Raw genomic sequence first — 25,360 nt, 5'->3', positions numbered from 1 at the left:
AAGCAAAAAATATTCAACACTACTTTAACGTGAATATTTAAAATATTTAAACTTTATTGACTCACTCCTCTCTTTACGCAATTTTAAGTTTTTGAATTTATAATAAAAATTATACAGCATCCATGCTGTTTGTATTCTGCTCGAAATATATTTATTATATGTACGACATAGATGAGATACATGCAAGAATTATTTAAATTCATTAAATCGAAAGATGAAATTTTTTTTCTACTCAGGAAAATAGTCTTGTTTTTATTCGCTTAAAAGTTAAGCGACCTTACATGTAGCAACGATATCGAATTTCTGTATTTGGAGCGAATTGGTCACACAAGTTGGTTGGCTCACCATTAATTTGAACGATCGTATGTCCGGTATTTTCGCATTGTATGATACAAACATCCGCCGCCAAACGTTGATCACAAAGGCAATTGTCGTCGCGTTTGCAATTATTCGTGATATTGCTTTTAACGTCAGTGTCGCCGGAATTCAGGAAAAATAGTGAAAATCCGTTCGCCATCGACCGAAGGATGCTAGTAAATTGTCCACGGCACAACCGAGAACGTCATAAATTCCACGAATGATTCTCTTTTTTCTACGAACGGTCTCTTTTTCATACAAATATTCCCTCATTATTTGCAAAAAACGAAAACGGATTGCTGAAACCTATACTAGTCTCGATGGGTTTAACTTCTACAACTACGGAGAGGTCTTGCATTAATTTTTCTCGTTGCCATTATATATATCCCAGATACCCGCCAAGATATTTTATTATACTTAACAAAATTCTTTCTTTAACGATATAAATTGAGAAATATATATATATATACAAAAATATATGTATTACAGTTTTAAGAAATACATTATTATATATTTTTTTAAATTCTGAGATTTTTTTTGTAACGGTTACACACGGTTAATTATTAAATTAATTTCTAAAATTAACTAATTTTAAAAATTAATAATTGAATTAATTATAATAAATTCAATTTTAATTGAAAAAATTTTTTGCAGACACTAAGGTATATATTATCAGAATTTTGAAAATAGGCCAAACTAACGAGCAATTAACGAAGGTGCGTTTATTAGATTTATAGTACAGAAAATAAAAATTATCAAGATGAACAAACGCGGTACATGTATCAACTTTACTTACAATTAGTCTTCTTCAGTCGCATTAAATCCAATTAAAAACGAGAACCATGAGTCCACGTAGTCGATATACAACAAATGATGAATTAATATTAAACTATTTATTAATATATTAATTTATTCAATTGTTTTATATTGACTATGTGGCTCACGATTCTCGTTTTAATGGTAAAATATACTTTTGGTGGTTGGCCATTGCCTTTCGAGACAGATAGCAATCGAATAAAAATACGATATCTCTCTAGTCGGATTTGAACACGGCACAGAAAGCAGGCTCACATCTCTCTGCGCTACGACCAGTTTGATAGAATATTAACAATTATTGCTTATTCTATTGTAAATATACAATATATCGGTTAACCTTTAATCGTTATTGTTCGAACCTGCAACGTAAAATTTAACAGCTAAATATTTCTCCACTAACGTATATGTAAGACTTATAATGTACATAATTTTATTTTTTAACTTTTTAAGATTTTCTTTTATTTTAATAGTTTAATTAATCACAACGTTAATCTGAGATTAAAAAAAGACGCGCGCTGCATTGAATAATTTTTACCAAAGTCATTTATTTCATAGGATATTTATTTCAAATCTATCGGAAGAGAAAGAGAGAGAGAGAGAGAGAGAGAGAGAGAGAGAGAGAGACTTCTTGCCGCTCAATAATTCATATCGCATTGTGTCATCTCGTTCGATTCCTGATTCTTTCTGTCGCAGTTATTACGCTCCCGTCGAATTGTCGTCGCGAGGCTCACTTCCGCCGTCGCGCTGCTTTTCCTTTTCTGCATTTCCGCTCGCGAGGGGCAAAAAGAAAACGCCGGCAAAATTGAGAAAACGCAAGCTCGTCCGGCGGCATTTACCGTTGCAGTGTCCTCTCCCATCAGGGATTAAACTCGGCGAGGAAGTCGTAATTACAGAATCTTCGAGGTGACATTCCGAAGGCCGTGCAAGTTCTTAAGCACTTAGTGTTTATAGTCCGTTACGATATCAGTGAGCAAACATCTTTGGACGTGTAGCGAAAATATAGTTCGCAATTAAGATGGAATTGAAACTTATAATTAATTTAATTCAGCCAGGGTGAAATTGGTAGGATCGTAATTTTTGTTGTAAAATGTAATACGGTGGCCCGAAAAGTCGTCGTCTACAAAAGATACCAATTTTACAAAATTTCAATATTAACCTTTTTTTGGTCAGAACGGATGAACGGAAACTTTTCGAGAGGCGCCGGTCGAATGTGCTTAGCTAAAGTAACGAATTTAAATCGCTCTTAATCGGACCTGTAAAGAAAATTCTTTAAGGAGAGTCAAACGCGGATTTACATTGCCGGTAATTCGCGTAAATGCGGCTTCTCGGGGCGAGATTTGCACAGCGCTACGTCAACATGTGCTGAGCTGCATGACGGGAGATCGAGGACGCAGCCTTTGCGGCTCGAATCTACCCAAGGGTAGCGGGTGGCCATTACGGATGCATTTGCTTTACTGGCAAATGCATTAATAATCTCAGGCAAGGGGTCCCCGAAGAGCGGCCCCCGCTGAATGTTCTTTGGATAGCTGCAGTCCGCTCGTTTGGTCCTCCAGCTCGATATTTTGCCTTGACGACGGCGCGGAATCTCCCGATGAATACCGTATACTAATGAAGCGTGCATATACATCCGCTCGGATTATTTTACGGTGTAATCATCCGCGTCTTGGTAAATTATTTCGTAGCGACAGCTATGCTCCGCGATATGTATCTCGTTGCCGTCGTACCCGTTCAGAAATGCGCGTCGCGATAATCTAGATTATCAATAAAGGTTTTATTGCACGGGCCCCGTTTATTTCGAAACTAAATATGGCAAACGTAAATTTATTTTATATCTCAGGTGTACTCTGAATATATAGCGATGATTACGGCTTATATACGTTGGTGGAGAAATATTTAGCTGTTAAATTTTACGTTGCAAATTCGCAACAATAACCGATTAAAGATTAACCGATATATTATATATTTACAATAGATATAAACAATAATTGTTAGTATTTTATTGAACCGATCGTGGCGCAGAGAGTTGTGCGCCTGCTCTCTGTGCCGAAGATCCGTGTTCAAATCTGACCAGAGATATCGAATTTTTATACGATCTCTCTCGGAAGGCAATCTCAGAATTAAAAAAAATATTACAATATTCATCAAGAAATACATAGTTCTTGTATGTCGTTTGATTTTAAGAAGTACAATTCAAGAATTATGTATTTCTTGAATATTGTAATATTTTTTTTAATTCTGAAATTTCTCTTGTAACGGTTATAAGATAATTATTTAATTATTTGGTTAATTATTTAAATTATCCTGTATATACACACACCCATATTTTAAGAGAAGAATGTAATACTTACAATATAAAACTATTATTTGACATTAAAAAAAATCTCCCTGAGTTTAATCAGTAGATTAAACAATTTAAGAAAATGGCTGGGGTCTCGTTCAAGCTCAGCATAAACGGATTTATGCGCTGCAATTTACTTTCCTCGTGCATGCACTTACTTTTTATCGCCTTAACATCTTAATCCGCTATTAAGGCGCGGTTCAAAGCCAAGTCGAGTCGTCGTTATTCCATCGCTTGATGGGCGGTTAAAGCTCCCGCGTGACGCGCATCGCGACGTCGAAGCGGCGACAAAGCTTTCTTGAGAACACGTTTGCAGTGCATTAAGACCATTGCACGCGTCTCGCGGACGAGCAGATTTCCGGGGTCGTTCATGAATATTTAAAGGCGAACGAGATAGGACGACAAAAGGATCGGAAGGGCTCCGTTAAGGGCCTTAAACGCTCGGCAAACAACCGTTCCGCGACGTAAGTTGACAGAATTTTACATGCATTTCGGAGCGAATTGCTGCAAATCTCCTCGATTATGTAAAAAAAAAACTGTCACCGTAAAGTATCGAAAAAGCGCGATAAATTTTCTACGAAATCGCTATCTCTTCCCTCGATGTTTCGATATAAAGTAGAAAAATAGTTGCATCATTTATCGATGAACAGTATGTGATTCTTTAATACTTTGCTCCATTTTTTCTGCGACTTTGCATTAGAATATTTAATTATCTGCTCGAAATAATTAAAAAGGAAATTTTCCCAAGGGCTCCGTCGTTTCTTCTGGGATTTCGCACGTACAGTAATTTGATATCCTTAGAAGATCCCTATTACGATGTGTAATTACCTTCACGGTATTCGTAAATTGGGTCGAAAGCAGACGGGGAAGTGCTTCTGATATTCGTGCGGAAGGTGCCAGTACGCGTTTATGACGATGGAAACGTTAACGGCGCTGGAAGCCCGTCGTCACGACGTGGGTAAGAAGGGGATGATAAGTGACAGAGCCCTCATATTTTACCGTTGCTCGCTCGCAACGACGTGTGTTACATATATATACGGCGCCTTCGTTTACTCCTAACTCTCCCTCTTTCGCTGCAAACTCTCCCTGTCGTCGACCCTCTCGTACGGCCCGGTGCATAACTTCTGAGTAGTTTCGCCGCGCTGCCATATACTTCTTCGCGAATATCCAAGGAAAGAGGCGCATGGGGATCTGTTTCCGCGTTCCGTACGCTAGATTCCCGAAGTTGCATATTGATTCGAAAAATAAAGCACGCACGTATAAACTCAAAAATTTAAAGTAAACTTAATAATTTACATTTGCGGAAACAAAAAACAAGAAATCTTCATATATTAGAAAGCTTTACACACTTTGTTTTTAGTAATAAAATGTTAGGCATTATATTAGTTCTTATCAGTTCCATTAAAATTGTTCCGTCAATTCTATAAAAACGTGTGAATATTAGATTAATTGTAAGACATAAGTAATATTAGAGGGAAAACATATATATATATATGCTGAAAATTAATTTTTAATTGAAAAAATTGAAAACTAATGTAGAAAATTACAAACTCGCGATTGTCGGAAATGAAATGATCGGATCCTTATAGTCTGAGTGTGAAGGTCAACAAGGATGTAAACGTTACAAGAGTAATTTCAGAATTTACAAAAATATTACAATTTCTAGAAATATACAAGATATACTATTAGAAATGGTAATATTTCTCTACTCTCTGTCAAGACTTTATCAAAACTCTGAACAACACTAAGTTATTATTATCATACAATTTTAAACACTATATATTATAATACTATACACTAAATTTCCCACTAATATTTGAATTAAAATTAATTAATTTAATAATTAGAGGGGTTTTCATGCAAGAGTAGTAATATAAAACTCTTGATGGTTTGCCACTGTCTTCTAAGAGAGATCGAATAAAAATCCGATATCTCTGGTCGGATTTGAACACGGATCTTCGGCATAGAGAGCACAACTCTCTGCGCCACGATCGATTCGATAAAATAATAACAATCATTGCTTATATCTATTGTAAATATACAATATATCGTTAACCTTTAATCGTTATTGTTGCGAACTTGCAACGTAAAATTTAACAGCTAAATATTTCTCCACCAACGTATATTACGTATGAGCCGTAATCATCGCTCGTCAAAAACAACCTCAGGAGTGTCAGATACATCTTGCATATTTATCTCGGAACAGGTTTTTACCGTCTTTCATACGCGTCCGCCGTCGACCACCGAAAACATCGTTTAAGCGAAACTTTGAGCCGTCTCGTTTTTCCGCCAATTTGCGAGCCGCAGGCCGTTAAAACGCCTCGGAGCGAGTTCAAGTGCGCTAATTTACGGGCGAATTACCGAACAGGCGCCCTCATTACACAACCCGCTGCCTTTTGCACGCCCATTTGCTAATTGTGATCGAAGGAAAACAACTCTCATCGCGTATGCTCTCGAAGCGGCGATTCTCGCAAGTTATCTAAACCGCATGAATTATTTTCGACGAACACCGAAATGCGATCCGTGATAGGTTTCGCGGGAAATTGGCGAATGCATTAGTTTATTGGATGATCGGCCGCGCGGTGACGTGGAATATACCAAATTAATAGGTATAACAACCACGAATTTATATTCGTTATTTTATAACAGCTTCACATATGTTCGTCGTCGTAATTATCTTTAAATTACCACAATGAAGAAATCCGATGTACAGTTTTGTTAAACTTTGACACAAATTGTACGATACATTTAATTCGTTAAGTATCATCTCACGTGTGGGACAATATTTTTCTTTATTTTATTATTTAAGTACAAAATGCCCTACTTAGGAATAAATGACATTTTTAGATTGACGATTCAACGTATTAACTTTGAAATAAATTAAAAACTTAAAGTATGCAAGCGCCGATAAAAAATGTAAAAAGTTCGTCATTTTAATAGCTACATGTCTTTTTGAGGAAGAAGAGACGCATAGCACAATTTGCATTAAAAAATTTCGTCAAAAGCACGATGGATGAGACGTGTAATTTAATCGCGAGTTGTATAACGTTAGTTCGCAACTGGCGATGTTAACGCCGCTCGCGAATCAAAGCAAAGCGCAATATTCCCGGAACGACGATCGTACAAGTTGAGAAATGAAAAGTTAATGGCACGGATACAAACTGCACACAAGCTTTCTCGAGTTTGTATCGAGTTTTAACTCATTCACCATGATTATCGTAATAGAAATATCCGCATAGTAATGGTCTATTGAAATTGCAATTCGAACAGCGGGCGGTGAACCGAGTCAGGAATTACTGAATCTTCGTTCTGCCATCAGGTCAATCTTTATATCCGTGTCGCGCGAAAGCGCTGAAAGTTTTTTTTTTCCAGCTCTTCGTTTTGTAAATCTTAATTTTTCCAATTGCGTCCGATGATTTTTAAAAGATGGTATACGAGAGTTCCGTTTCAGAGATGAATGGGTGGGTCTATAACGGCCAAGTGGAAAATAATGTCAGTAGAATATCGCGCTTTTCCAGCTGAGCTAGTCGTTCGTGATAATGAGGTTGCCTTAATTGGCAATCTCAATTATTTTTTGATTATCACTAATTGTCCCTTTATTACCATTTGCCGCACTTATTAAATCGCAAAGCTTCGACTATGCTGATTTTGCCAGAAGTATTTTTATCCATTTTTTTCGCCTCTTTTTAAAATTACAATTAAAATTTATAAACTTTGTAACTATTTTGATTCCATTTTTAAATGCGGCTGAATAAAGTGCGCGGAAAAAGATAGTATATTTTATTAAAAACGTTAAAATTTTATTAAAATCGCACGTGAATGGCTTTGTAAATGTGTGCGCTTAAAGAGAAAAAAAAAGAGAATTAGCAGGATCCTCTCAAAATTTGAACGCTTAATCTCTGCGGAATAGTTCGCGAATTCACGATGCTCCGGCCGGTAATTAGCCACACAAATAGACGCTAATAGATGCTAATAGCGCGCCAGGGCGGAAGAAAGTAACGCACGACGGGTCGTCGGTGGCGTTCTTGCCACTTTCCTTACTCGCCTTTGTCGCAGCCGGCGCGGCGTTGCTGCACAAAAGCCATCGTGCGCACGTGAATCGCGACAATTCATGCGTGTACCACCGTCGCGTCGGTGGTAATCACGCGTCAAAGTGAGGAGTGCGCCGTTGACGGAAGAAGCGAGATAAGAGGACGCTACCGGAAGAATCGCGACGCCTCTTTCGTCCGCGAAAGAGGAGCAGCGGCGCTAATTTCATCGCGCGTTTAATAAACATTGCCGGCTGTCATCCGCTCGCGTACTATTAACTCTCTGTATAATTGCGATTATCCGACGGAGACGGAGTCGAGTCCTTTTTCATTAGAGCCGCAAAGAACTGTCTGGAAACGAGGGGAAACAATCGAAGAAGGATAAGGCGAATTTTCTGAAATAAATTGAACAAAAGGAGTTTACTTAAAAATTTATTATCATTTTATTATTACACATGTGAAGTGAAGTTTGAATTTTCTTCTACATGAAGCAGTTATAGTTACGTCGTTTGAAGTTTACAATATCAAATTTTTGTTTATTTACGATATTTAAACACGTTAACACGTTCGCTGCCCATCTGAAAGGACCACATCTGGAAATCAATGTCACAAAAATTATTATAGCAAACAATAGAGCCATCACGTGCTGGTGCATGGCTATTTGCGAAGAATCGGGTCTCATCACGCGCTGGTGCGTGTATAGTGTACGTGTTTTAATTTAAAAAGAATAATATTTTTTAATAATTTTTCAAATTCATTTTTAAAAAGATTGAGACAATGCTTTCATACATTCGCAATAAATCGTGTTTCATGTTTTACTTCTACTAATTCCAATTTTACGTAATTTTTATTGAATTAAATCTGATTATATAATCTGTTTTGTTAGAAATTGTTACACAATAATCATTTTCTATCGTAAATTTCTTTTTTGACGTTTCACTTTTAACAGAAAATTGTACGATCGACCATCCGAAGTTTTCCGCTTGCACTTCATCTTCGTTTTTCAACGCCCTTTGTCGCGTGCTCAATAAACAGTCGCGGGTACGCAGCATCGGTTGATGCGATTAATTCTGTGTAATAATGATTTTCCACGAGAACGATAGTGGTCCCACCCTTTTAACGAGAGCGATGTCGAGAAATTCAGTAACCGTGAAAGAGAGAGCAAGCGAGTGAGAGAGAGCGAGAGAGAGAGAGAGAGAGAGAGAGAAAGAGAGAGACGCAGACGTCTCGTTGATGGTTCGTTGTGACTGATTAAACATGGCTCCTACTTACGTCAGTCTAATAACTCCCGTATAATTGCAATTATTTGGAATAATTGGCAGAAACTTCCTTAATCAGTGTGAATTCTATAATTAGCAAGAGAGAATATTTTACTGCGAAATCATGTTCTTTCAAGAAACATTTGTAATGGCGTTACTTTAAATCTTTTTGGAAAGAGATGTACTTTGATGATATCCGAAAACATATTGCTATATCTTTTCATTTAAATATAGGAGAATAATTCTAATCATCTAATTACTGTGTTTTTATATTTCGCGCATAATCAGTACATACAATTGTATGTACTGTATGTTGAGGTATATACATATATAGTTAACGTACGTAATTATTATTCGATCATAATCATAATCATTATGATACGCACATAATCATTTCTATTACTGAATATGGAATTGGCATAACATGACCGAATTGATATTACTGTTTTATTGGTGCGGATCGTGCAGATATTCAAATTTAGCCAAATTTCAGACATACTGCCCGTCGAGAAGTCCCAATAATGACGGCCGCAACAGTAACAAATGTTACGTTGACCCGAAACGCTGCGTAAAGCAATTCCGGTAATGGGCATCTCGGAACCGTGCTCGGCACGGGGAAACTCGAGCCGCGGCAATCGAAGTGGCCACACGTTCGAGGGGGGAGAGCTGGCCAAGAACGTCTCTCTCTCTCTCTCTCTCTCTCTCTCTCTCTCTCTCTCTCTCTCGCAAAAAGCACAAGAGAGGAGGTGTAGCCTCCCGGTTCTCGCGAAGCGTACTTTTCGAGCTTGTGCACGACCGGCGCGGTCGCACGTGTTTCCCCCCTTCCGGTACGGCGGTCCGGCCAAGACGACCGTGGGTGGACCTGTATCGCGGGCCATTTGTTTCCGCGACGTTGAAAAATGCTCTTTCTTTCGGTACCGTCACTAGCTCACCCAGGTCAATGTCTCGACAGCACACCCACATCCAATTTCCTTTAACTGGCACACACGTGAATGAACAAGTCCGTGAGAGTTCGTAAATTGCTACTCCGCTCAATCATAAGGCGGATTGATGAGTGTAAAGCTCGAAACCGATGTGTTTACCTTTAATTAATTAATACAATATAATTATTTACCTTTAATTATATATTTAGTATTAATATATTTAATTGATTATAAAAAATAATTAAATTATAAATTAATAAATAGAATTTATATATTTATCATATTTATATATGCGTATATTTATATATTTATAAGTACAATTTACAAACAGAATTTATATATATAATTTATTATTGTGAAATATTAAATGTGATAAGTATTGACTGCAAATAAATCCAATTAATATTGACGATTAACTGCAGATACTCTAGGGAACTTTTATCATGGTTACCGTTGTTAAAAAAAAAGAGTAACATCGAGATAACGCGTGTAAGTTACAATCCCGTTATGCGATCGGCCGACGGGCATCGTGTTTCGCGTTTCCGGTCGATCGTTCGGACGCACCTCGCGCATGCACGCGGCGGCGCATTAATTCCGTTCCGCGTCATTGCGACGATATAACGCGTCGCGAGTCGCTTTTCCATTCGATTTATCGCCCAATCTCATATTTATTGGACGCGCGGCCAATTTCCAATTTACACGGCCGTGGTTAACGATGGGCCCGTCGACTGTGCGCCGCCTAACTGCGCGCGCCCGCCGCTAAGAGGCTCGGCGTTATATCTGGCTTAATTGGATCGGGATTAAATTAACTTCCGGCTGTGATAGAGAACTTTAATGCGCGGTATCTTTGTATTTTAATGCTCGACACAGCTCTTTCATCGCTACCGATTCTTGTCTCTTGTTCATTGTAAATAATAGCATTGATTTCCGCGAAAATGCGGATTGTCCATTCCGTTTAACAAGATCTACATTTTTCTGAATTATCCCTTTTACGTATATGAAAGTAATATTGATAGCATGCGCACATCTCGCACACACAGCAGATCCCGCTATTTCCATTAAAATTTTATTGACATTAATAAACGATTATAATCAAATTTTTGTTTCCATGAAAGTTTTGATTAAATAGAAGAAAACGTGGAACAAGTACGCGATTAATTTTGAGACGAAACAATAATAACGTATAAAATAATTAGAAAACCTTTATTTGCGAAATTAAATTTTTGATAATGCACAGTACATTTTTTCTAAACAAACATAATTCCTGCGTTATTCAGTGAATAATTTGAATTTTATTACATTGACCAAACATTTTATACATATATTTCAAATGTACAATGCATTTGATCATAATAGCGTAAGGAGAACCTTACTACAGCGCACTGCACTTCAATGTAGACAAATCCTTTGTGCAGCTTCCTTTGTTACAGGTTCTATTTCTATTCCCACTGTATAAAATGTTTCGTATTCTATTTTAACAATCGCGTCCGTGAAACAGAAGTAACTGTAGGACCGTATTGATTATCGCAGCATACCAATAATATGTAGGTATTATTTGAAAACTTTCAGATCGTGCGCGTTATAGCAGTCCGATAATATAATTATATCGTGAATGGATACCTGTGACTAATTTATGCGGTCGAATAATGAGCAATTGAAACGAACATCGGGTCGATCGAATCGGACGAATTTTTATTTTATTGCAACGTAACTACGATGTCGTCCAGTTCTCCTACAAACCTAATTACAATGTAACAAATGGATTTTTTATTACGAGACAAATCTTCTTTTGGACTTTGTCCGAATTCAACAAAATGTTACAATTCAAACAAATTTAAATTGAAAAGAATTAGGCTTCCAAGAATAAATAATAAATAACGAAGTAATGCCAATGCGAGCCGGCGCAGATGTTGGTCTATACAATAATTTCTATTGTTACAATATGTCCAGCCAAACTGCGCGCCGCACTTTTTGTCCTAACTCACAATTCAATATGCCAGCGAGACGTGACGTTTGTTAAACACATTATTGCTAACAGAAAAAGTAAACCTCGAACATATTTTAATATAAAACTACGATTTAATATTAACAAATTTAAAATGCCATAAATTAAAGTTGGAAAATTATACGCAATTCGGGGAAGAATCGTTATTAGATCGCTGAAGGAATTTATCGTTAAATTTTCGGAAAGTCGATGATCCTGAAATAGTTTGCGTGTAAAAAGTAAATTAATCCAGTTAGGAAACTTGTTAACAAGTTTTTGGAATTATCGCGTTGATTGTGCCGCGCGGTGCATCTTCGAAACGCATTGCGCGTCTGCTTATGCAAGGTATGCCGGGCACGTTTTAACTAATTGCTCGGGTTTCGATATCACATACCTCGTGCCGGCGTTATCTATTAGCGAGCGCGTTATTGCTTTTGCGAATATCCTCGCTCATTCGAAATGCGATGTACATATTGCGATGCCGGCGTACTTAGTTGGCACGCGGCAAAACTTGATCGCGATATATTGCCGATGATTTGGAATCGATGAATGCGGGGAGATTGATTAATTAATTAAATAAATCAGCGAAATCGCGATGTATACTCGCGTTACTATAGAACCACATACACGCGGGAACCGAAATGCTGCATGTAAATGCGAATGAATGAATACGATAAGTGAACTAATGCACGTATATCAGAAGCAAGCATCTCGCGGGAAGATAAGCAGTCCTTCATACGTGAAAAGACATTACATTGGATTAATTAAAATGATTAGCTAACTGCGCTGGGGATCAAGTTCCTTTAATTTTATGAAGTACATATTTATAAAGCAAATATTTATAAAGTACACTACACTATTTAGGAGAGGCAAAATGAGAATTTGAAATATTTGCAGTAAATAAGGATCTAATTTTTTTTTTAATTACGCGGTATTTGACGTATCTTACAAATACCGCTCCCTTGGTCTTTTCTCTCACTTTTCTAGATTATTTACATGCTAATAAACTTCGAGTAATTAACATGCTAATATTAACATGCACCGTACGGAAAGATGAAAAAATTCCACGCGTGCCATTAAATTATCTCAAATTAAACGCGACCCGAGACTCGAGACCGGTTTGCACAGCGGCCGGGGGATATAAAGAATTATTAGACATTTATATTGCGGAGTCGAGAGAATGCTTGCGTGCGCTTGCTTTAAATCGCCCTCTCTCCCTCCCCCCGTAATGGACCCGCGTGTCTAATTAGATAGTAATGACTTTATTAGACGCACCCGGAAAATTTACTCGCGCTCGTTACCCCTCTCTCCTCCCTCCCTTCCCGCTGCAGCAACGGCTAATGTAACCGGCGGATAATTGCAAAGTAAATTCTAAGGTGCGCTGCTGGTGCACACTGGTATACGCCAGGTATACGTCGTATGTGCGCGAGGGATGCGCCCGCCTCTCTCTCTTTCTCTCTTTTTCTCTCTCTCTTGTTCCATAATTTCGACGGTTACCTGTAATCTTAAGCGCTAACGAGAACGAAGATGCGTAATTTTCTCTGCACGGAGGGTGTTTCGCGAGGCGGGGCGCGCGAAAGGGTTGACGGTCCTTTGTCCGCCCGCGAGAAGGCGCGTGCCTGTATCGAAAACGTGGGAGGTCCTCCTTTGTCGTCTACTACTACTACGGCTGCAATTATCTCGGATTAATGTCGGTGCTCGTACACTCGCTCCTTCGTATCCTGTCTTTCTCTCATTCTCTCTCCTTCCTTCCTTCCCCCTCCTCTCTCTCTCTCTCTCTCTCTCTCTCTCTCTCTCGCGTCTCCTCTTCTACCCCTCTGCGACTCGATCGTCGAAGCCGCTGCCGTTCCGTTCCGGTATTATAGTTTCGCGGTATTCGACGGCCATTGTGCGCTCTGTTTTAGACGCATACAGCCCCTCGCGTTCTAGGCAGTATAGACTCATCCTCTCGGCAAAGTTAACGATGCCTGGAAATTCCGGCGATGCGCGGGATAGCGATAACTATATGGTGTGTAATATAAATTCTAAAGTCGATCGCGAATGCACTGTAAAATGCATGCGTTTTTAGTTTGCATTTAAGCAAATATTTGAATAGTACGCACTCTGTATATGATATTGAAATTCGAAAGATAGAACAGAGAATGAATATAAATATAAAAGTAGGTATTTTTTTTTAGAAAAAAAGATTTGTTCAAATTTTTACTCGCGAATGAAATGCTTCTCTCTTTCCGTCTAATCAAGCTTGCAAGGTATTCAGCTTCTCGACTGAATGAGGCAGAAGAAACAAAATTAGACTCTTCGCTCAATGAATTTGGATAGACGTTCTAAATTGAAGATTGTAGGAAGGACTTGACTAATGCACTTACAAATTCACTGCGGTATAAGCGGCATTAAAAGTAACATGAAATTTTCAACAAGCGCAGCTTCAAGAGAAGGTATAAGAGTCAGCGACAAATAAATCTGTGTCTGATATAAAATGAGTCTTACGTACATAGCGGATATAAAGCGGATAGAACGGAATACATAAAGAAAGGTAGTAAGGAACCTTAATAAAGATGTACTATTATCTTCGTAATCGGATTGCAAAAGTTCTACCGTTTTCAAGAACTTAATAGGAATCCCGAGTGAGAGGAGAGCGAGAGCGCGCGAGGTAGGGACAGAGGAAAGAAAGACCTCCACTTTGTTCGTTGTTTCATTTCATCAATTAACATCGCGGCTCGGTGAAGGTCGTTGCAGGCAGCCTTGCCTTCGAGCGGAATTAATATCCGAGAATAATGCGATTACCGAGGCTTCACCGCCAAGTCCTGTCTTCCTGTCATCCACTTCTTAGTCCGGAATAAATGCGTCTCTGTATACGCATTATAAGCGTGTCACAATCACTCGCGAGTGATGATTGGCAAGGATAAATTTGTTTCGAAACTGCGCAAATCTTTATCTTACACTCTTCTTTTATAAGAATATTGAAAGAGCCAAGAGAATATTTTATGAGAACCGCACTCGATTGGAGAATAACAAAATATATTTTACAATTCACTACTATTTATATTTTTAATTTTTTTAAAAGATTAAAAGAGGTTTCTTAAATATTATATTATTTTGATAAATAGGGAGATAAAAAAATGCTTTTCCTTTGCTTCTTTAAAATTCCTTTTTTTTTATATAAAAAAAGAAAGAAATGATTGCGTTTGTAAATTATAAAAAATTATTTCTTGAAATAAAAACTATCTCTTTTCCTTCCTTTTCTCTCTTCTGCAGATATTAAGGACGATGTGCGAGATAATCTTGTAAAATTTCGAGGTCTCCTTTGCATTTTGAATATATGCAGGATAAACGCAGGATGAACATTGTTAATTAATTATTCGTTACATAGTATGTTTACTGAAAAGATTGCTCTTGCGTGAATAGTGATATATGAATACAGATTTGCGAGTAGGAAGGGATTTAAATGGAATCGCCGAAGCAAACAAGCGTACTGTTTTTCCGGATTAGTCGGGATTTTATCGCTCCGTATCTCTTTTTCCGTTTAAATAAAGCAAGGGAGCGCATGCGGATTGATGTGTGTGTGTGCGTGTAGATGGGTAATTAAGGGAATATCTGCTGACTAGCAACTGGATACTGATTAGTTCGCGGGCGATCGATAGTTTAAATCGCGTCCGATCGACCGTGGAGACGATTCCTATAAGTCGATTCGAAAAGTTTCCCACTCAGGCGGCGATCCTCTGCTGTAAATTCCGAGAAATTGTCAGAAAAGATCGAACGAGGGAAAGAAGAAGCTTTGATTTCGTTCGGGGGGGGTTTCGCCATCAGAAAGTTAAACGTTGCACCGTTAATAACGATCAAAGTTGCTACCGTTCGGAGGTTGTAATAAACTTGCGCGATCGAAGCTACATTCTGTTCGCTGGCTTTTATGAAAATTCCAATTTAATGACGCGTGTCCTCCCGTTGATAAAGGCGGTCTCTCGCGCCGTAATATCGTGCGCAGGATTACACAAAGGAAGATTAATAAAACGTACGCAAACAAGGGAACGTATAATTATGGAACATAGTAAAGTCAATTTACGTAATTAATCCTGTTATTCACGTAAATTCTGAAAAATCTCAAGGCTCACGAAATCCGATATCTCGGAGTCTCGATTTCCTGTCACCCTTTGGCAATTATCACCGAATGAGCGACCACTATATAAATCCCTGAAGACTGTACTATTTTCCAAGCAACAGCAACACCTGAAAAATGAAATTAACTTCGGGTGCGTTAATTAAATTCAAAGGAGAGGCGTCGTCGGGGCGGCGCGCACCGGCGCGGCGGCTCCCTCGTAAATCTCGAGAGTCGAGTTCAGTTCCGAAGTTTAATCCTTGAGTTCTCCGTTAACAGCGTGAAAGTGCGCGCGCGATAAAGCTCGGCCTCGCAAAATCGCTTGAAAATTTCCCGAAACTTAATCCTCAGGTTTAAACTAGACCGCCGAAAGCGGCGGAGGATCAAACGCTCGCCCGTACCCGGGCGCTTCGAACAGTTCGCGCGAACGACTCCTCTCGAAATCGTAAATTCGATTCTTCGCCCCGGATCGTACGGGGGCGTCTTAAACTTGCGCCTTCATCGCGGAGATCCTCGGAAAAGTGGAGTCACCGTCATTCATTCTCCAAGTTTGCTCATAATTCTAATAGTCTGACGTACCTCTTAATTGTAAAATGCGCGACATTCTAATGAAAATTTGTAAAATGTATTGATTAAAAAGTTAGCGAATTAAATTGGTAGAAATCGATACGACATGTAAAATTCATCTGAAAATATCGTATTATGTAATAAAACAAATACAGCTTATATCCACAGCTTCTCACCTATGAAAATGGATATTTTATGATTGATATTTTATGACATGAAGATACATCAAGTGATGTCCTTTTTAAATATTTTATATGAATGAAAAAAAATATACATGTATATATACTTATATATATTTATATATATAATTTGATACAAACCAGGGGCCAGAATTTAATAAAAATTTATGTACAGCGAAAAATGTAAAATTATAGAATATATTCCACTGTAATTTCTAAAATATTGAATTTGAAGAATTCTGACTTGTTAAATCTCAAGATTTAACATATCTATACGTTTCCAGTATTTTTATATAATTATAATATGTTGTTACCTCACATAAAAATTTTTCTTAAATCTTTAAAAGAGGATAACAAAAGCTTGCAGCATAAAATATTGAAAATTATAGCTCAGACATCTTACGAAACTAACTCGATCCTTCTCGCATGCAACTCAACTACATCATCCAGAGCCTGAGGTTTCGCTGTTGCATAACCGCCGTTCCCTCGTCTGTTGCAGGAGCTGGAGAGGAGTTACACCCTCTCGACCCCGGGTGGTAGCAGTCCCGTTTGTTGTCCGCCTTGCAGCCCGCCGCCCGCGCCGGCCGCATACATATCGAGCGCGCGCGCGTCCTCGCGTAGACTCGGCGCCGGAAGTGGCCTCGGCGGGCCGACATCCCCGGAGAGAGATCCCCTGGGAAGACTGTTAAGGTGAGTCACTCGTTCAACGTTCCCGCCGTCTCCGCGGTTCTCTCTCGCACGCCGCGAGACGGAATCCTTATTTCTCCGGGGCGAAATCGTCGTTCCCGGACCGAGAGGGAGTCTAATTCCATTAGACGTGTTTTTGCCCGACGACGCTTATACGCTCGCATTGTCCCGAGGATGAGACGACGCTCTCGGAGGTGATTTCATCCGGTACAAATAGATACCCGGAACAACGGTACAACGAGAAACTTTACGTCGAAGTACCGTACGTTTTAATTAATCTCAATTCCAATTTAAAATTCAATTTTGGCTCGTTTTGCTTTTACTCTTTTGCATATATAGTTGCAGCGGTAGATAATTAATTTGAACGTTACACACAGATGTTTTGATCACAGATTGTTGCTTATTATATAATATTCTCCCAAAATTATATAAATTTTGACGAATCCTCGTAATTATATTCATTATACGAAAGATTAGAAGAATATGCGTGTGACCTATATTGCGTACAACTTGAACTACGCTGTACAAATTATAAGTTCATTCCACTTCTGCTTTAAGTTTCCTCAGGTAAACGTAATTTAATGCTTTTGCGGAAACAGTTTCTGCAATTGTAATTTTAATTAGTCTAACATCGCACTAATTAAATAGTAATTGCGGTTAATTCAATTTTCTTCGGCACAGGGTAACCGATATTGCAGTTTAAATTTAACATTAGTTAAACTCTGGTTTAATTTAATCGACGTTAATGAAAGCAGGAGTTCTAGAACAGCGCGGACGCGGGTATGCGGGATCATAAATGTAAAAGCATTCGTGCGGGCGAATTAAATTCGCGATGCCGTCGAGGGTGTTTGTCGTGTCGATCGAGACGTCGCGGGGCGGAGGGGAGGGGGGAGGGTTATGCGACCGGTGTACGCGGAATCCGGATATCCGATCTAATGACTTCCATAAAATCAGGACAGGCTTCTAAGACCGATCGTCCGGAAGTTGTAAAGTCTTTTTCTTTCTCCCACCGGGGTACGTCCTTCTCCCGATTACTTTCATAGCCCTGCGGGCTTTCCCCGCAAGATCCATCAATCCGTATGGCAGAGGGGTGTACACGAATGCGCCGTCCAACATCTTACTAGTACCACCATTTTGTCGTCTTGGGAAATTTATCGATCACCCGGTAAATGGGGGATCATTCATGCTAAATTGACACCGCTCCTTGCTACCCGAGCGATGTTAAACCTTAACTCACTTCACCTTCGATCTGCTCATTCATCGAATCTATCAAAATTTGGTTTAGCTTTATACGCTCCGTGTAAAATCTTCCTTTTTTTTTTCTCAAAAGCGCTGCTAGAATGTTGACATTTTTCGATATTGCAATAAAAAAATGATGAATGTAGTTGGTGGTACGAGAATACGCTGAAATAAATCATAACATATGATATTTATATTACTATAGTGTAGAAAAGTGGAGTGAAATATTAATATACATAATCAATTTTTTTTTAACGAGAATAAATTGTCGTTAAAATTCCGACTTCACGAAAGTTACTAAAACATTCATCGTTATTTATTACCATGTATATTATACTTCAAACCCTCTGTTATACCCCCTGTTGTATTATACTTCGAACAATGCGATATTTTGAATCTCGCGATTATCAGCTTCCATCTATCTTGCTTGGAGCACCAAAACTATTTCATCAACCTGTATCCCTCTCCGGAATCTGGCGAACCGTCGCCCTTCGCGACTTCGCTCGAAGAATTTCCGCTCTATACGGCCCCACAGATTGAATAACCCCCGGCCGTATCCTATCGCGTTGCAGATTCCTGAAGACCTTCTACAGGGAGTTGGGCACCCGCGACCCACCCCATCTACCGCCATGGGCGTCCCCGCTGCCGCTCGGCACCCTCTGTCCGGCGCACTTTCAGCCGCATCTGCAGCTGGTGCACAAGAGCGAGCAGGAGCACCGTCTCGAGAACATCAAGCCCGACCAGATCTTCGCCCCCGTCAGGGTGAGTGTAATTAAAATCCAATAATTGTGTTATATCGACGGTTCAAAGCGCAGATATTGCATGCCCAGAGGTATACAGTTTAGCAAAAACTTGGAGAGGATGTTTTATGTGAGAGTAGAGGGTGAGATATAAATGAAAGGGAGGGCAGACGAGATATTTATGTTATCGATATTTATTTTTTGCGTACATCACATATATATATTACATCAAGAATTCTCAACGATGTAATTTTACCGTGTCGCATTATATTTCTAAATATAAATGTGTAAGAGATATATTAAGAGGCAAAAAAAATCAATTTGATTAAATTGAAAGTCAAATTGTGATTTTCTCGAAAGAACCGGTCGCTATGCAGAGAGAGAGAGAGAGAGAGAGAGAGAGAGACAGATGTCCCGAAAATACGTTTAATATTTAGGCAAAAGCGCATGCTGCATTACATCGTAAGCAGGGCGATCGATAACCGCGGATCCCGTACTGAAAATGTCAAACAGATTTTCGGTTCGCGTAACAGGGCGCACACAGGGGGGGGGGGAGTTTTCGCGGGCGGTCGCGCTTTATCAGAAGGCGCTGCCGAGATCCTTCGTCGGCAGCCGCGGATTTGCATGATATCGACTCCGTAATTGCGCGGACGAGCGGCAAAGTCGAGTCTCGGATGTCCAAAGAAGCCGGGGGGAGTTTCCTCCTCCGACGACTGTCGAAAGCTCGTTTCGCCGTCGTCGTCGTCGTTGCCGCCGCCGTCGCCGCCGCAACTTCTCTCAGAAATGTGAAAGCCAAGTTGGTGTCTTCTGAAGTCCCAGAGAGAGAGAAAAAGAGAGAGGAGGGGGAATGAAAAAGTTCCGCGAACTTCCTTCCCTTCGCGATTCGCTGTCTCGAGTTCTCGGCAATACCATGCAGGCCGCACGACTTCCTCGCACACGCCCGTGCTTCTCTCGGTGCAAGTCTTTCGCGAGCGAAATGCAATGACACTCCGAATCGACACGCTCGCGATTTATGACCGCGGTTGCTTTGGCTGCCAGACAGTTGTTTTGATTAAATTGCGCCGAATCGATTTTCGCGGATGAGAGTGCAACGTTAAATTGGTCAGCGGTTTACGTAATCGGTTTACAAATCGATTTTATGTGTTTCTCATTAAGTGAAGAAAGGAATTAGCGACCGCGAATAAAATTGATTGCAGTATTGCAAATTGTAACATAGATTTGATTCGAACAATCTTCTTTGAATAATCATTAAGAATTAACGACAATTAGTAATTCATTAATTTTTAATGGTACATCGAGGATAGAAGTATTTATTGAATGTATACATATTAAACAGAGTTCTCGCGAAATTATTATTAGAATCAAAATCTTAAATTTTATCTTCAGGTCGCAGCGTGCAGAGATAAAATCTAGGCAAATTGTCGCTTGAAAGTAAGCTCGTATATACCTACCGATTGTGTCGCGGAGATTCGAGACGTGGGGACTTGATCTTCTAAAATTCAGGCGAACTCGTAATATCCAGTTCAGACAAATTATCGAATGTATCCAAGTTTGATGTACACGCGTGCACGTACGTAGTACATCGATCAAAACGAATAGCGGCAAGGGGTGAATAGCGGCTTCAAGCTCCTTGCGCGCGCGGTTCTCACGTCTCGCGAGCAGTCGTTCACGTCTTGGCGATAATATCTCCGTTGCTCTTTCTCTCTCTCTCTCTCTCTCTCTCTCTCTCTCTCTCTCTCTCTCTTGCTCTCGTTCTCGTTTCATGGATAAAAGGGGTTTGATCGCGGCGTTGAGACGCTGATCGGCCGAGCGTCCTTCTGCATCGCGTAACGAAGCATTGTTCTGTCGCGGAACGATAAGCCGATTCGTTAACGTTTCCTCGAGAACCGTGTTGCTCGCGCTTTTTCGTCTCGGGTGGAAGAGTCAGCTGGAACGATAACTCCTGCCGGAACGTGAGAATGAAATCCATACTTTTTCCTTTGTTTTTCTTTTCGAATCTCGAGATCGCTTACAACTCTGCAACGGTACATCATAATCGCGAGTGAAACGCAACGGGTATTTTCGAAATATGGAGTGCACTAACGTAAAAGATATCATTATTACACATAATGATGAAAATAATGATCGTTCTGTGTTACGACAAAAAGTTGTATTAATAAATTAAAGCTAAAACAATAAAACTATGATTTTGTATAGTGATTATATACACTATACAAAGAAATATTAATTTGTGAAAAATTACGATTATTTAATTACTTATTAAATATACTCCTCCATTGATTAAATCTATTTTTTAATCATTCTATTTATTTTTTAATTGATTGTTTTGTATAAATTAATAAAAAGGTGTGTATATGAGAAATAATAACATGTCGAAACGTATCTTATTCGAAATCGAAAATCCGCGATCAAATACGATTTTTCCCACGTGCTATTTCAGAAAATACGAACTCATTATCGTAGATATTGCAGTTCTTTTTCTCCCATGAGAAACCCGTGTCTCCCGTTCGTTACTTTCGATATATATCGCGACTGCGTAACGTAAAGAGCCACAAAATGCAGACAATGCGCCACATCGCCCGGAAACGCTCGCCGCGAAAAATGAGCCTCATAACCGTCGGGACATACGTAGGATATGGTAGGGTAGAAAAGAAGGAAGGTGCAGGCGCACAAACCTCTCGGGGAAGAACCACATGCGCGGTACCGGGGACGAATTCGCATCATAAAACCGATGTGCTTCCACCGCGAAAAAAGACGAGAACACCCACCAACCTTTAGGAACCGCCCTTAGAATCGCCGAATGCATTCGCGTTCGTCGCGTGCACCCCAATTCCCTCGCCTGTCAAAAATTAAAGAGCCAACGCGAAGAAAGACTGCACGTAAATGCAAGAAGAGGCAGGAACTTCGGGAAAAAGCCACTTCTTTAGATATTTTATTCATTTAACAACGGTTGGGAAAAGGCGTCTTTTAAATTATTGTTTCACAAATACCTACGATTCCTGTATATATACAACTTTTAAAACGAATGTTGACTTTTGTATATAAAATATTATTTAAAGAAAAATATGGTTTTTGGAAATATGTCACATACGGTAAAAACGATAAAAAAATACAGTAACTTTTTTATTATAAATAAAATATATTTTAGAGTACGCTATTTATTATAATTTTTTTTATGTAATCTTTTTTTAAATACAAGCTTTTCATCAACGTCATGTTTTTAATTATTTTCTTTTTTAATTGGTATTACGTGAGCAGTGGCGCGTAATTCATGATTTATCTCTATTTTAATATAAGCAATTATGTTTCTTTTCTACATGACGATTACGTCATACATGTTTTAAAACTCTCTTGGTATCCGATAATTTATCTGGCAAAATATATTTTTTATCCTTCTTTCGCTATGTAAACAGAATGTGGTTTGTTTCCAAACTATGCGTTCCCAAATTTGTCAAGGTATTCGTCGAGATAGAACGAATGAGGAATCAGTGTATATTGCGAGCAAAACCAACACACGATTCTCTGAGAACTGGATGTAACTGTTCGTGGAAAAATCCTGTTGCCATTCACCAGGTGGCCGGAATCAAAATATCGAGGTCGATACTTGAAAAAACGAACGATTAAGACTCTCGAATCGAGCGTCGATGTTTTCAACAAAAATATGGAAAATCGATGTAGCGCCGACTTTGTTTTTTTTCACAAAAATGTAATCGCCGTGTTCCCGCTGTGTTTCTTAAATTGTTAAAAATAATATTAAATGCTGTTTAACTCACGATGGTGTGCGATTATTTTTATTAACCGCTAGGTATACAAATTTGCATGCAATGAAGGATCGAGTGACGCGGTCGCTGTGTTCGCTAATGGACGTTACGCTTGAAAATTTAACTCTTTTGCACAATCGCGAAACTGCGCCATAGCGATTTTATACCGCGAGATGTGGGTACGACGAAAGAAAATTTTTAAAATAGAAAGGAAAAAAACCGGTCGATTGCGATAAATTAAAAGAGGGCGTGCGGAGAATGAATAATTGAGATTATACTAATGAGGTCTCGCGATATGAGAGTAACGAAGAGAGATGCGCTGGAGTATCACTCTCATAAATTTTCGCGTAGTCTAAAAGTAAAAAAACAAAAAAAAATGCAAAGAGTGTCACGTCGAAGGTGTATTGACGTTGCTGAACCAGGAGCCACTGGGTCTGCATTTTATTATTATTTGGGTGATTTTTCCGCGGAGAAGCCGACGTCGCGGCTGTGCGAGATTCCGTAGGTTTGCGCGGTCGGATCGATGATAGATCGGCGGAAAGGAAAAGAGGACGATCCGCGGCCGCGGGTGCAGGCATCGATCCACGTCCAATCGCTGCCTGCCGTTTCCAATACGTATATATGCGGAAACGTATATATATCTGGATATATATATGTATCTGGAAAGCGCGATCTGGCACGATCCCGCGTGGCGGATCTTTCTCATCGCTCGTTTCTTTCCACGATATACGCTCGCGAAGAGACACATCGTTCCCTCCCCTTCCCTCCCCTTCCACCCCGTGAAACGTATCCTCCGCTTCCTGTATCACTGTCTCCTTAAATTTTCCGCGGCGGGATGAAGCGCGATATCTCCCGTGCTATCGCATGAATATCAACGGGCGCGCGCTCCCGAGATCCTTTCGCTGAGATTTGTGGACGCGCCGCGATCATTTTCATCCGCTGTCCCACCGCGAATTTGTCGTAGTGTCTATAATTGAATCGTCAGGGAAAATAATTGGCTGACGTATGTTGCCATTAATGTAAGTAGTTATTGTCGCGTGCGTATTGTATAATTATAACGATCGTACAATAATTGCGCAGTATAATCATTTAATATGGTATTATGTATTAAATATATATTAATTAAGAATTACGTGGAAATTGTATACGTTATACATAATTTCCACGTAATTCGCATACATCCAAGTAATACATATAATTATAATGCAATTTGAAGGATTTTAATTTTCTCTTCTTTTTGAATTTGCTGTCGGGGAAACGAAAAATATAGGAAACGCGAAATAGTTATGTTTGTGTTAAAAAAATCTAGGAATATACTGTTGCTATTTTGCTCATCAAAAATTACTTTTCCATTGCCGCTTCGGGAAATCGACTATTTCGTCAAATTGTATATATTCGAGTGATCCACTTTTACCCTTCTTATACGTAATACAATAACGAATGTCGTCTGCCTTCAACGTGCCTCCCCGCCGCTTATCGAAGAATATTTACGAGCGTGTAGACTTTCTAATCTCCCCGGAAAAACGAAGGATTTATCGCCCTAGTATCCTCGCGACCGTTCCCGACGCGGGCGCGCGCGCTCCCCGCGTCCGTCGCGTTCTCGCGGGATATTTTCTCCTCGCGCCTGCCGGCACATTCGAGATTGGTTTGCGGCCTGGAAGCGGCCAGAACAAATGCGGCCCTACCGGAAGGATTGATAGGTAGATCCCGCATGACGCAGGAATTATTCTGCGGCGGATTATCCGGTAACGAGCTTACGATCCTTCATGCATCCACGTTGTTGCATTATCTCGTCAAAAACCCGCCTCATGCTATCGACGTTTCGTTAATCCCGATCGGTTAACGCACGAATCAATTAATTTCAATCGAACAGCTTGAACTTCCGTTGGTCTTCCGACCAACTCGTGCTTCTTAATAAAAAAAATAAAAAAATGAAATTAAAAGTCCGATAATATGTTAATCTATTAATATCGCAATTCCTCGGTACACACCTTGGGTCTTTCAATATTTTATCGAACGCAAATCTCTGAAATTGAAGAAAAGCAAAAATGAAATTACACCGCAATCAAATTTTTCGTCGAACAAAAAATATAAAAATTTAATCAAGGAATCTAAATTAGACAGTGAGCTGGCCATAATGTTTGAACATCCTGTATGCGCGTGTATCATATATGTTCACACATCGGCGTATTATAGATACAGGTGTGTTGATATATGTATTATATGTAGATGCGCTTTACGTGATAAAAGTTGTGTATCAAATATACATATTTTATCGGTTGAAAATCGCGGCTCGGGAGGCACGCCTGCACAATGAATGGACTCGTATCGCGCTTTTTTCATTCGCAGCGTTCCAATAACCGGATGTTGCAATCGCACGGTGTATAAT

The 25,360-nt window shown here is 39.4% G+C and overlaps 1 protein-coding gene across 1 annotated transcript in view; it reads left to right on the top strand.

The window, feature by feature from the left end:
- The window catches only part of LOC105451048, a 126,688-nt gene that overhangs the window by 46,185 nt on the left and 55,143 nt on the right, over positions 1 to 25,360 (top strand). The window contains exons 3-4 of the mRNA XM_011691245.1: positions 17,044 to 17,234; positions 19,043 to 19,232. Of these exons, the coding sequence (XP_011689547.1) occupies positions 17,044 to 17,234; positions 19,043 to 19,232 (381 nt within the window). The remainder of the gene's footprint in view (positions 1 to 17,043; positions 17,235 to 19,042; positions 19,233 to 25,360) is intronic.

This window comes from Wasmannia auropunctata, unplaced genomic scaffold (genome assembly GCF_000956235.1).
Source record: "Wasmannia auropunctata unplaced genomic scaffold, wasmannia.A_1.0 LD336053.1, whole genome shotgun sequence".
NCBI classification, from domain to species: Eukaryota; Metazoa; Arthropoda; class Insecta; order Hymenoptera; family Formicidae; genus Wasmannia; species Wasmannia auropunctata.
The sequence above is the reverse complement of the archived record's forward strand: the minus strand, read 5'-3'. Positions and strand labels throughout refer to the sequence as shown.